Genomic DNA, 12,879 nt, shown 5'->3' on the forward strand with positions numbered 1-12,879 from the left:
ACGTGAAACCCTAAATTTAAATGTACTATATAACTTAACCTAATTAAGATTGTAAACAAAGATTACAAAAGTACATTTAAATTGCCAGAACAAAACTATTACATTGTACATACATATTTGTTCGAACTTAAAACTATTCTAATTCAGTATTGCCAGAATTTAACTTTAATTAATAATTTAATCAAATGAATCTACACAATTATGTGATAAACAAAGGTAACTGTTAGTTTTCTACTTAAAAACAATTCTCTCTTTGAGCAAAAAAAAACTTTGAACTATATCATACAAATAGTCGCCAAAACACTGTCCAATTTAATATCGATTATATAGTTTGTTCTTGGGCTGCCAAACATACACATGTATTTCTCTTTAAAAGAATTTCTTCCGTGCCTCTTGGTTGTTTTTATCAAATAGCATGAATCCATTAAAATATCCTAGTCGATTACCATACCATTCTTCATAACTTTCTCCTTCAAGTCCACTTCCGCCTTACATTAGTCCATGGCCTTATGGTTTCACTGAGTTATTATAACTAAATGGTCACCACTGCAGTCTTCTTAACCTGTTCCTTCCAGTCGACTTCTGCCTTATATTAGCCCATGGTCTTCTGGTATTACTGAGGTATCATAACTAATTAGTCACCACTAGCTCCATTTTTGAAATAAACAGACAATAGGAGATATATATCTCATGGTCGTCTAATTTCCTTTCTTCTAGAATTGGTTCCAATTTAGACAACATAGGTTCATTTTCATCAGGCTCGTCATCATCGTCTGCTATCTACTCCTGTATGCTTTTTTTTCATCATTACTCACATTTTTGTTTTCTTCTTCCTGTTGCAAAACTGTCAGCATCCATTTACTCACAGATTCTTCTTTGAAATTTTCTATGCTTGCCTTATATTGGTCTCTCTATATACTTTCTAAAATGTATATCTTTAATTATTTCTTCACTATTATCCATACGGAAGTTGACTTCCATTGGCGTACGAAATTGATCTGCTTAGATGCGATCTTATAACTAACAACACTTATATCCGTTAAATTATAACTGTAAACTATTTCCCCACTTTTGCTGGTGCTAATATTAATTTTAATTGGTGTAACAACCTTCTACGTAAAATTCCTCAAGCAGTCATTAAATTATGTGTTTTTGATGGATCTTAATCTCTCTATCGCTGCTTTTTCCATTTCAATAAATTGTTTAACTTTATAGAGACTGTCCATTATATCCACTATATGCTCTTCGTCATTTTATTAATGCTTCAGCATTGAGTACTACTGAATAATTACTACCTTCCATGACTAGACAATAGTCATTACCTTATCTCTCCAAATATAGTTTACCCGAACAATGCTTGATTTAATTGTTGGTATCTTGGTTCATATACAGAACTACATTTAATTATTTAAAAATGTCCTATTTAATCTTTCCGCTTTTCCATTACTTTGCGGTGAATGGGCTATTGCTATATTCTAAATGAATCCCCTTTTTTCTACAAAATAGCTTTACTCCATGCTGTCTCTCTAATTAACTAATATATTGTTTCAAATTCTCTTCAGTTTCATTTTTTGTCTTCAGGATTTTTACGCTGTTAAAATGAGACAAATCTTCTAGTATTTTCCTTCCTTCCTATTATAAATATCTTCCTCCATCTTCATATATTGGGTTTATTAGCCTATAAATATCCCAATGAATTAACTTTTCGATTGCACTTCTTCTCGACTCCTTGCAATTTAAAGGGCTCCTGGTTGCTTTAGCTTCTACGCACATAGAACAAGATTTATCTATCTTCTTCACCAATTGAATTGATATTTATATCAAAATTCTAGTATTTTCTAACTAAACTCTGCTAAGTAACTTTGTTCTCCATCCTTAGAAATTGAAAATTCTTCATTGGGTTCAATAGCTTTTCATTCTTCCTGCAATTATATGGTTGATTTTCTAAACTTTACCCCATTACTAATTGCTTCATTAATTTCAATGTTTCTTTATCCTACCGATAAATATGTTGGACCCCATGTTACTCGTTTACTAGTGTTTCCCTGATCGTTATAAATTATACACGTGGTTGATTTTCTAAACTGTTGATTACTTCATTACTAATTACTATATTGATTACAATGTTTCCTTCTATCCTACTGATAATTCTGTTGGATCCCATGTTACTAATTTACTAGTGGTTCATTGATCCTTGAATATTATAAAAGTGATTGATTTTCTAAACTCTTAATTACTCCATTACTATTTACTACATTGATTACAATGTTTTCGTCTTTCTTACTGATAGCTGAAGATCACATTTTTAGTTTCCTGGTGTTCCTTCTGATGGTCATTGGTCTTTGAATGCTCTAGTGTCCCGAAATTAATTTCCGTCTGTTGCATACAGCCATCTTGTTACTTCCAATTTCTTTCGTGTATATATAATTATATATATACTATACCGAACTAATAACTTCAACTCATCTACATTCTCCGTCATCACCCTACTACCTCTCATTTACAACGAGAATTCTGGGCCCATAACCTTTTTTAACAATTTTTGCGAATCACTTATGATTCGGGACGGAACGGAATTAATGCACCACTTATGGCCTTGGAACAAAAGAGAAACTTTATTTTGATCCCTGGTAACTTATACCCTCTCGATACAAGTCACAGCGCCCTCTACTAAGTTTTCTTTCTCATTTCTATACTGGCTCTTGTATCGAGACAAGTCATATACTTAACAACAATGAAAATACAATTGTTCGAAGCGAAGCACTTTAAAATTCTAGTAAAAGAATTACATAAAAGAAACACCTAATACCATACATTCAGGCCAAAATCCGAGAGAAGATTCGTGTTAAAAGGATTACATCACGGGACGGACTTTAACACCATGATGGTAGCCCTAGTTGAAAAAAGCCACGAGCTCGTAAATGTTCACAATATATAACATCGCACGATTGTAAAACCTCCTGCCTATGTTCTATATTGATTTAAAACCTAATGGAAATAATTAGGCGGTGTATGAATTCACCAAAATATTTCCAGATCTCAATAAATCCTTGGTCAGTAATTTTGTGTTGAATTTCAAGTTGTGGAACTATATTTGTATTTTTTGAAGTTAGAATTGAAGATAGATTTGTGATAACTTTTTGTATCCCCTCAGCATTATTTGCATTACCTAATCCTGCTTTTTTTAAATCTAGCATCTAAAAATGTAGATTTCCCCCATATCGTATTCATTTCTAAATTTGGCAGTCTTTTATTTAGGACATCTAATAAACAATTTTGTAATTTTTTCTCCATTCACTTGTTACAATCTTGGATTTGATGGAATATTGCAGTCTTATTAACCGTATAATTAAAAATATCGTTGGGATATCTTTCACCAAATAACTCGGTGGTCATTTTTTCAATGTGTTTAAAAATTGGAACAGATTCTATTAAGAAAGTCCATTTGATAACAAATAAAAACTGTGGTGTTCTTCTTAATAGCCAACGAAATAAATTGTTGAAAATTAAAGTAGAATTTTCCTATCGAAAATATATTTATTACAAATATTTAATATACTTTATTAACCTCTTTACGATTAATATTTTTGAAACAAATTTAGCAACTGCTTCTGTAAAAAATTCTTCTAATCTTTTGGATCAATGCAAATTCTGAAACCTATGGAATCTAATTTTAGTTTTCAAGATTTCGGGAAAAAGGTTTCGGCAAGCAAGAGGGTTGGACAAAAATCATGAAAGTTTATCAAAAAAGTATTACCTATTGTACCAGTTCAAAGTATTACCTATTATGCCAGTCAAAAGTATCTTACTATTTATCATTTAATTATTTACTTTTTTTGCTTTCGAAATCTAGCGTTCCAAAAGGCTGCTATGTTAATTTACAATATATAGATATTCACAAACAAACTACAAAAAAACGACATATATTACATATAAATATGTATAAGCATAAATACGGCGCATTAATTTCAAGGTCGCGACTAGGACGAAAGGCGAAAACGTTAAAAATCAGTCGAATGATGACAGTTGATAGTAAATCGTAATAAAATCAGTCGGACCGAAAATAGCGACTGAAAACAGTTACTAGTAAAAACAGTCGAACCAAAAATAGCGACAGAAATGGTCGATAGCAAAAAGTAGTCAATTAGTGAACAGTCTATAGTCGATTTCAAGTTCAGCGCTAGCTTCCGAAGAGAACGGTCGTGTCCGGTCCTCCGAGCCTACCTACTCCTCCGAGAATTACCCCCAATTGATTGCCAAACGATCGACTCGTAAACCGCTTCCATCTGCACCTTCGCCCGTACATCATAAACGTTTGTAAACGCCGGAAAGCGTTTTACAAGCTGGGCAATGGCGTCCCGCTCGCCAGAGTCATCATTGCCTCCAGAAAGTTGCCGTCCAGCAACAGAGAAATGTGCCGATGATATCCCCGACGTTACCCGGATGATGGGTTCTGAACTCATCGAGTATCTAAAAATTTAAATTCAAGAGTTCAAAATTGGGGTTACTCAACTTCGAATATAGTTAACAAAGCAAGGCGATGGGCTCTTCGCAATGCGGATGTTGCTACAAGACGCCCTTACTAAACCCACCCCGGCGCAGTCAATACATCAACCTCCTGAGACACCAAATGAACTCACATCCCAACGGTTGAAAATCATGATCTGGATGATGGATACACCATCCAACGCTACCCAGCCAACGCCCAAACCAGCGGCCCTCAAGACGACCCAGCCTACTCAGGTAAGTAGCCAGGCTATTAACTCACTAAACACTTTTCCTCAAGCTACCGCTTCCAAACACTTCGAGAACACTCTCAAAATCTCCACCCTCACTACCTATGCCAACTCTTTCAGCAAACCCAAATCCAACCACCGCTCGTAAAATGGAAAAAATCCCACCCATCGTCTTCGTGACACGAAGAAATACTCGGGAATCCTTCGAATTGCGAAAGATAATCCTATAGAGATTACTGCAACTTTAAGCCGAAAGGACGGAAATCGCTTATTTGTACCAACTTCGAACGACTTCCGCAAACTGACCAAGCTTCTTGAAGACCGGAAATATGCATTTCACTGCTTCTGCCCTCTTTGTGAAAGGGCAATACGAGTCATCATCCGCAACATCCCAACGATTGTAACAGTTGACGAAGCCAAAGAACATCTTATTTCGCAAGGTTTCCACCCAAAATCTCTTCAAAGGTGGAAACTTAAATCAGGCGAAGACCTTCCCATAATCCCGGTCGTTGTTCCTAACGAAGAAAGGAATATCATTAATCTCACCAAAATAGGCCTGTCAATCGTGAAAGTCGAACTCCAGCAAGCGTACGGCCAGCCTGTGCAGTGCTACAACTGCAAGTTGTTTGGCCATTCCAGCTCTCGTTATAGAGTGCCTCCCCGGTGTGTCAAATGCGCCGGACACAATGAAACCCGTTCGTGCACCAAGGTACGCGAGGAGCCACCTAAATGCAGCAATTGTGGAGACCCACACACAGCTAATTACACAGGCTGTAGCTGTCGACCTGCTCCCAGGAATCTTAGACCAATCCAATCCAGACCAGCCTCCGGCAACACAAATTCTGAGTGGAGCAACCAGGAAGGAAGGAGATTAGCTCAAAAGCTGGCCTCCTCCAACCGGGCGGCTCCCGCCAATATCCCAGCCCCTATCGATATAGCACTTATCCAGGATACTCCCCTAAAACATTCTCATCGTTTTTCCCTTCTAAAGTACATGGTTTACAAGAATGACCGTATCCCAACTCGCGGTGGCGGAACTGCTATCCTAATCAAAAAGGGAATTCAACACAACCTTCTGACTTCAAAGGCTGCGGACCAAAGGCTGTCTGGCCCCGCAACTTTCTGGCGACTCTCTAAAAGCCCCGTGGCGAATGCGCAAAACGTCATACCCCCCCTAAAGTCAGCGGAGACAGGAACATTTGCAGTCACTGACTACGAAAAGGCCGAGCTCCTCGCTAAAACCTATGAGGCCCAAATGGAACGCCTCCCTCCTGCTACAAATATAAACGCTGCTGAGAACGACGGAATCGTTAGGAATTCCAACTCCGTTCGTTCTCAAGTGCCTCCAAGTTATCTTTTAAACCATCTAGTCACCCCTAAAATACTCACGCAAATGATCAGCAACATTCGGAATAAAAAGCAGCTTGCCGAACTAAGTAATATCATCAAGGCCATTCTGGGGCTGCAATACTTTCCATCCACATGACTACAGACCTATCAGCCTACTGAATTGTAGACCATTTGTCTATGGCTCTGGTGCTTGTAAAAGCTCTGAGCTGGTCTTTCCTACGTAAGTCTCGGGAACGGTTCATGGACTGGTCTCCGAGCGCCTTTTCTGCCACGTCGCGACGATATTGCGCACTTCATTCACTAATTCTCTGTCATATTTCCTCACTGATCTCTAACTGGCCGCTTTCTTGCACACCAGCATCCTGGCTATAATTTTCCTCATAATCGATTACCGTGTCGGACCACGCGTTGATCTCTGTGACGGTTTCCTTGTTTACTATTCCCTCTGCGTTCCTTAACTGGTAGTTCCCGTCGGCTGTCCGATGCCTGTTTCGGGCCTCTACCCTTTTCCCAATTTCGCATGTCTCCAATATATGCGTCGTGTCTTCTGGACCTATGCGACACTCGCAGAGTCCATTGATCTCCTTTAATTTAAATCTGTGCAGGTAGGCTTGCATATTTCCGTGCCCCGTCATCAATTGCACAGCCTTCCTGCTCAGTCCTATATTTCCTCTCCCCACTTGTTGGCAGTATTTGTAGAGGGTTCTTCCTTTAATGGATTGCTCCCAATGCATTCGCCATCTTCTTTTTACTTCTCCTTCCTTGATTCTATTGATGATTCTGGTGCTGATCCATCCGTGGTTTTCCAGTCCTATTCCTTCGTTTGCAGTGGCTTCTCTCGCGAGTCTGTCTGCGGTTATCATTTCCTTCGTTGTCATTTTCCGACACCATTTTAGCGATATTTCACTACCGCTTTTCTGCAACTCTAGCAAAGTTGCTTTGATTTGCATTATGTCCTTATTTCGTGTGTTTGCGTGCTCGGCCCACCATATGGACATTCTACTGTCCGTTCGAATGCTGATTGGTCCTAGTAGGCATCTGTCCCGTACCAGTTCTATGGCTTTCTGTACCGCCACGAATTCTGCCGCTCTGGAGCTCGATTCGTCTTTTATCCTTAGACTTATCTCTTCCTGGGCACTTGTTCCTGTCCAAATCACTATTCCTATGCCTGCTTTTTCTTCCTTGGCACTAGCGTCTGTCCATATCTTGGTGTTTCCGACGCTATTTGTCCGATTTTCCCACGGTTCCTCCCATGGTTATGGCAGTTTCTTTGGTTCTAATCCTTTTGGCCCATTGGGGTATCCGTATTTTTATGCAGCCCACCCCTGGATCTCGTCTTCCAGGTATTGGGGTGGTGTTCCAGCTATTACCTGCAGAGCATCATTCGATGTGGTTCGATGGGCGCCTGTGATTGCTAACAGTGCAGTTCTTTGTGCTGCTGCTAGCGCTGTCCTAGCCCTTCCCATCGAGGCCCTGTATCCCCATATTTCTGAGCCGTATAATACTGCGGGTTTTATAACCCTCTCGTATATTTGACGCATGACCTCTGGTGCCCTAGGGTCGCTTCTTCTGCGCAGAATTCCCCAGAGCCGGCACATCACCTTTTCTGTTTTTTTCCTCAACAGCTGTATGTGTTGTATATACTGCTGTTTCCTGTCAATTGTCACACCCAGATACTTTATTGTATCTTTGACCTGGATGATGTCTTCGCCAAGTTTGACCGTCGGTGGTCTGCTGTTTTTCTTGCTCCAGAAACAGCAAGCCTCAGTTTTTTCCTTGTTGTATTCTGCTCCTGCCCCGTAGGCCCATTTTTGGCAATTTTCCCAACAGTTGTTCCAGCCAAGGTCCAGCCTGTTTCTGATGTATTTATTGCTGAGAGCAATCACCTGGTCGTCCGCGAATGCCTGAATTCTCATTCCGCAGTCCCCTACTTCCGATTCAGAGACTTTGTGGAATCAGCTGTTCATGCCCAGCAGCCATACCGTTGGCCCTAAGCTTGACCCTTGCGGACATCCCTTGTCAATTTCCATTGCCACCTGGTTGCTGATGATTTTCCTTCCCGTCAAGAAGCTGGCTATTGATCTTGCCATTTTCTTATTAATTCTGCTTCTTCGCAGTTCTTCCAATATCTCTACCTATGTTGCTCAGTTGAAAGCGTTTCGGAGGTCCAGCGTCACCATTAGAACGTGTTTCCCTTGTTCTTTTTCGGTGTTGATCCATTTCAGTAGATCACTCACGGCTTGTACGGTTGACCTGTTTTTTCTGAAGCCGTACTGCCTTGAGTCATGTAGCTTCATCTCCTCCGCCATTGCCAGTAGTCTCTGATTAAGTATTTTGTCTAGTACTTTTCCTAGCGTTGGTAGAAGGCTGATGGGTCGTTCGCCTCCGTCGCTTTTGTTTAACCAGCACAGTTTAGCCGTTTTCCGTATCTTATGAAAGTATCCCGCGTTGTAACAATTCCTGTACAGCGTCAGGAACTCGTGTTTTTTCGAGATCTAGACATTCTTCAGGAGCTTGTTTGGTATGCGGTCTTCCCCTTCTGCCTTTCGGTTTCTCATGTTCTCTATAACCGATTCGATTTCTCCTTCGGTTATTTCTGCCTCGCCAGTCTCCGTACTCGGCCATTGCTCGCTCATGACCGCGCTTATGACTTCGCGAGTTCGCTCTGTTTCCTCCAGGTCCATTGCTGGGTGGTATTTCTCCACTCTTTATTTTTCGGCTGCTTCTCTTGCCTCCAGTGTTGCGTCTTCAGGCGTTGCTACCACTTCGCCTCTTCTTATGCCCATTCTTCTGATAGCTTCCCAAATACCGTCCCACGAGTTTGTTTCTATCAGGTTGTTAATCGCCTGACTGTCGTGCTCGGTTTTCTTTTCTCGTATAATTTTCCGATACTCTCTCTTCCGTTCGTTGTACTCATTCACTATTTGTTAATTGTCCGTGCTTCTTCTTATTCTCCTCTTCAGTACAGTTAGTGCTCGTTTATGCTCCGCACACTGCCCGTCCCACCATTCATTACCATTTTTTACCATGATGGTTTTTCGTTTTACCAGTCTTCCTGCTGCCTGTATGACTTTCTGAAAACTGGCCGCCTGCTCCTCAATCACTTCGTGTGTTACTGTTTGTCCGATATTAGTCTCTATTTCTTCCAGTTTCACCCTGACCAGATCCCAATCGGTGCCGGCGAAATCCCATCTTACCCTTTTTCTTGGGTTGATTTTCCCATTTCCGCTCGCCACTCGATATTCGATATATTTGTGGTCTCTTAGTGTTTCCTCGTCACCTTTGATTTTCCATTCTTCCACGTTTATTCCCCTACTACACGTGAGGTCCATGTGCCCTGTGCCCCTATTACAATCGAAGCTGGGCACCGTGTAGTCTCCTTCTGCGAGCTCTAGGACTGATTGCCCAGTCTAGAAGTTCCTCACCTCTTGGTGAGCTTCTGGAGCTCCCCACAACGTGTGTTTTGCGTTGAAGTCCCCGGCGACTATCCATTTGCCTCGGTATATGTTTATTCCGGCGGTGAGTTCGTCTAAACTTTTCAGTGCCCTCTCGCCTGGTTCCTCGTAGACGTTTGTGTTCAAGACGTCGTATATTGCGATTGTTGTCACATTTTTTGTTGACAACTCCTCTATCAGTAGGGACTGGATTTCTTCTCTGGTCCAGATTTGGGTTTTGCTTCCCGTCATCTTTCTCATGAGTTTCCAACCTTCCCATTCCTGCTTCCTCGGCGTTGGTTCCTGGATTAGGACTACCTCCAATCCATCTCTTGCCGCTTTTTCCCTTACCAGTGCTGTTGCACTGATTCCTTTTCCCACGTTGACTTGAAGGATTTTCATTACCATCCGTAGTTGGTTCTTCTTTTTAATTCTCCCTGTTGTTTTTTATATACTGAGTATTGGTAGTCAGTGGCCCTGTGATTGTTTCCCGCCTTTGTACCTACTTTTGTACAGTTTGTGCAGCTCTTCTTCGTGGCTTTGCACGTCTTCCCTTCATGATCACCACCGCATACGTAGCAGGTGAGTTCCTTTGTCTTGCAGTTCTTTGCTGTATGGCCGAACTTGCAGCATCTGTAGCACCGCATTGGTTCATCGTGTTCCGTGATCTTGTGTGCCATCGTGTCAACCATGATGCGGCCCTGTTTCATGATGGCCTTGAACAGATTTGGGCCGAGTTCAATCATCCACGTGTCCCTCTTGGCTCCGTTAAAGGTGCATATTGTCCTTATTCGTCCCTCTATTGTTTGACCCTGGAGTGCTGTTCGGATGCACTCATTCTCCTTGACAATATCAGCGATTAATTAATCGCTTTTCGTTCCCTTTATGATTCCCCTTATTTCGATTCTGGGGTTTCTGTTGGCTCCGTTTTTAATATTTGCGTTCCCGCTGTTTTTTAATTTTTCCGAAACTCTTCTCCTTTGTTCCTCGTCATGGCACGACATAATGATAGTGCCGTTCTTCAGGGTCCTAAGCTGCTTAAATCCACCCTGTATCTCGTGGTGGGCCAGTGTAATTTTGAGCTCCTTCTTTGCCTCTTCCCCTGATTTTTTGCTGATTTTAATGATCAGCTCCTCCTTCGCCATCTCTTTCGGCGGTGTGGTCCAGTTTTTTCCTGGCTTGGCCGCTACGTTGGCATAGCTGAGCGTTCTTTTCGTTCTGTCAATTGTCGTCTTTTTTTGTCGTTCCTTTCGTCGCCATGTCGCTCCCCGCCATCCCCTTTTCATTGCTGGGCGTCTTGGTAGGTTTGGCGGTTTTCGCGGGCTCATTTTGCTTATTTTTATCGTTTGTGGAGGTGGATTCGTCAGGTTTTGGTTTTGCGATGAGTTTTTCCAGTCTAGCCATCCTACTCTCCCTCTTCTTGTCCATTCTCTCCCTCTTTTTCCCGATGGATTCTTCCAAGCTTTCCAATCTCTTGTTGGCCTCCTCGGATTTTCTTTTAATGTCCAGCTCCATGGACATTACAAATATGACCTTTAAGAGTAGGTCAATTTTCCTCACAACTGTTTTAGCGTCGGCTTTGGTGAAGGCTAATTTTTTAGCCAACGGGTTTTCCCGCGTGATTAATTGCCTCATCCTTTCGGCCTGCCTCTCCGACAGCTCTACCAAGCTTTTAACCGACATACTCTTCAGCTCCTCCAGCTGCTCCTTGTGTGTTATATCTTCAGCCGCGTCGTTATTTTCCACGGATTTTCTTTCATCCGTGGTCTGCGACCTCGTTCTTCTTGGGCTGCCTTCTGTCGGCTCTGTTGCCGCTCTTATTTTGATTAGGGCTGGGTTGTTAAACCAGTCTCCCTCATTAATTGAGGCCTCTGCGGTCGCTTCTTTAGAGGCCATTGTGACCTCCTTACCGCTAATTATATTAGTAACCCAACACCGCCTTTTTTATTTAATTTAATGTTGGGTCACGCCCTTAATTGGTTTTCCACGTACAATAATGTAATATACTGTTGATCGTATCCCAATACCGCCCTGTTATAAACTTTATATAAGAATTTAATTAGATTTTTATGATGAATTAATAGTGTATATTTATATTGCTAGCCGTAAAGATTAATTTGATTATTACTGAATTTAATTAAAGTTTAATGATGAATTAGCAGTATATATTTATTATTATTGCTATCTGTATAATAAAGCTCCACCCCGACTTTGATGATCGGTGACGCACGTTGTGGAATTTCCCAGATATTTAATGATATTTTAATGTCTGATTGCGTTATTAAAGCCGGATAAATTTGCTGGTTTTTGTTTTATATAAATTTAGAATTTAAAAAATTTTGAAAACTGTGTATGGGACTGTAATTCCACAACACTGCGTTGCTTAATCCTTATTGACTATCACTTACCTTGATTCCAGCGCTTCGTTCCCCTTTGACTTGTCGCCAATTGGATACCGACCTTCGCACTGGTCACTGTTTTGCATACACAATCACTGTGCACACACTCACTCTTTGTTTTCGGATAGGTTTCACCCTCCTAAAGTCCTTTATTTATCCTCTTTCTCCTCTGTACAGGCTTAATTTTGGCAATCAAACTGCACGATTACACAAGAGAATAAAATAGTCCGAATAGTATCTAATAATTAGATTCTATTCTGATTCAAATTTATCAGAAAACTTTAATTTTCTTGTAAATTTGATTCACCCTGCACTTCTACTACACCAATTCACTTTCACTCTTCGTGAGAGACTTGGAGCAGTCTTCTTGGACCTAACCAAAGCCTTTGACAATTTCTGTCAGGACGATCGTTCCAGGTGAAGGTTAAAGATATTCTCTCTAGCCGGAAAACCATCGATGCAGGAGTTCCACAAGGCTCCCCCCTGCCACCCGCTCTACTTAATATTTTTCTTTCAGATATCCCTAAGAGACCACAAGTTGAGGCTGCTTTTTACGCAGGCGACACTGCTTACTTTGCTTCTTCAAGAGTAACACCGCATATCCGAAGCATACTCCAAAAACAACTCGATGAGACGGTCCAGTGGTTACATTTCTGGAGGTTGCAGGTCAACCCACAGAAAACCCAGGCCATCTTCTTCCACAAGAAGCGTTTTGCACCGAGCATTTCGCGTCTTAAAATCGAGAATGCCGAAATCCCATGTCAGAAGAAGCCACCTATCTCGGCCTTGTCTTCGATCGCAAATTTAGTTGGAATTCCCACATTCAAAAGTCCCTCCATAAAGGGCAAGGTATTGTTACTTTGCTGTTCCCGCTTATCAACCGGGCCAGCAGGCTTCCTCTATCTATAAAATCTCTCCGGCTCCAGTGTCTATCTAAAATACGTCTCACCTAGCTAGGTG

At 41.3% G+C, this 12,879-nt stretch overlaps 1 protein-coding gene across 1 annotated transcript; it reads right to left on the reverse strand.

Moving 5' to 3' along the window:
• Nucleotides 1-6,397: 6,397 nt before the first annotated feature.
• On the reverse strand, nt 6,398-8,176 carry LOC143205843 (uncharacterized). Its single transcript, XM_076418862.1, has 3 exons — nt 8,069-8,176; nt 7,410-7,990; nt 6,398-7,307 (listed from the first exon to the last, which is right to left on the reverse strand). Exons 1-3 carry the CDS (start codon nt 8,174-8,176, stop codon nt 6,398-6,400), a joined length of 1,599 nt encoding a protein of 532 aa, XP_076274977.1.
• Nucleotides 8,177-12,879: the final 4,703 nt, after the last annotated feature.

The sequence above is a fragment of the Rhynchophorus ferrugineus genome, unplaced genomic scaffold (assembly GCF_030347505.1).
Source record: "Rhynchophorus ferrugineus isolate W39M unplaced genomic scaffold, kcgeb_rfMv2 rfM17, whole genome shotgun sequence".
Taxonomy (NCBI): Eukaryota; Metazoa; Arthropoda; class Insecta; order Coleoptera; family Curculionidae; genus Rhynchophorus; species Rhynchophorus ferrugineus.

Bases quoted from the DNA above. Each gene is read 5' to 3' on its own strand.
- LOC143205843 (XM_076418862.1), bottom strand. From the start codon at position 8,176: ATGGCAAGATCAATAGCCAGCTTCTTGACGGGAAGGAAAATCATCAGC. The intron at 7,991-8,068 runs GTATGGCTGCTG...ATGAGAATTCAG, and splicing joins GGTCAAGCTTAGGGCCAACG to GCATTCGCGGACGACCAGGT. The intron at 7,308-7,409 runs GTGGGCTGCATA...TCGGACAAATAG, and splicing joins CTGGAAGACGAGATCCAGGG to CGTCGGAAACACCAAGATAT.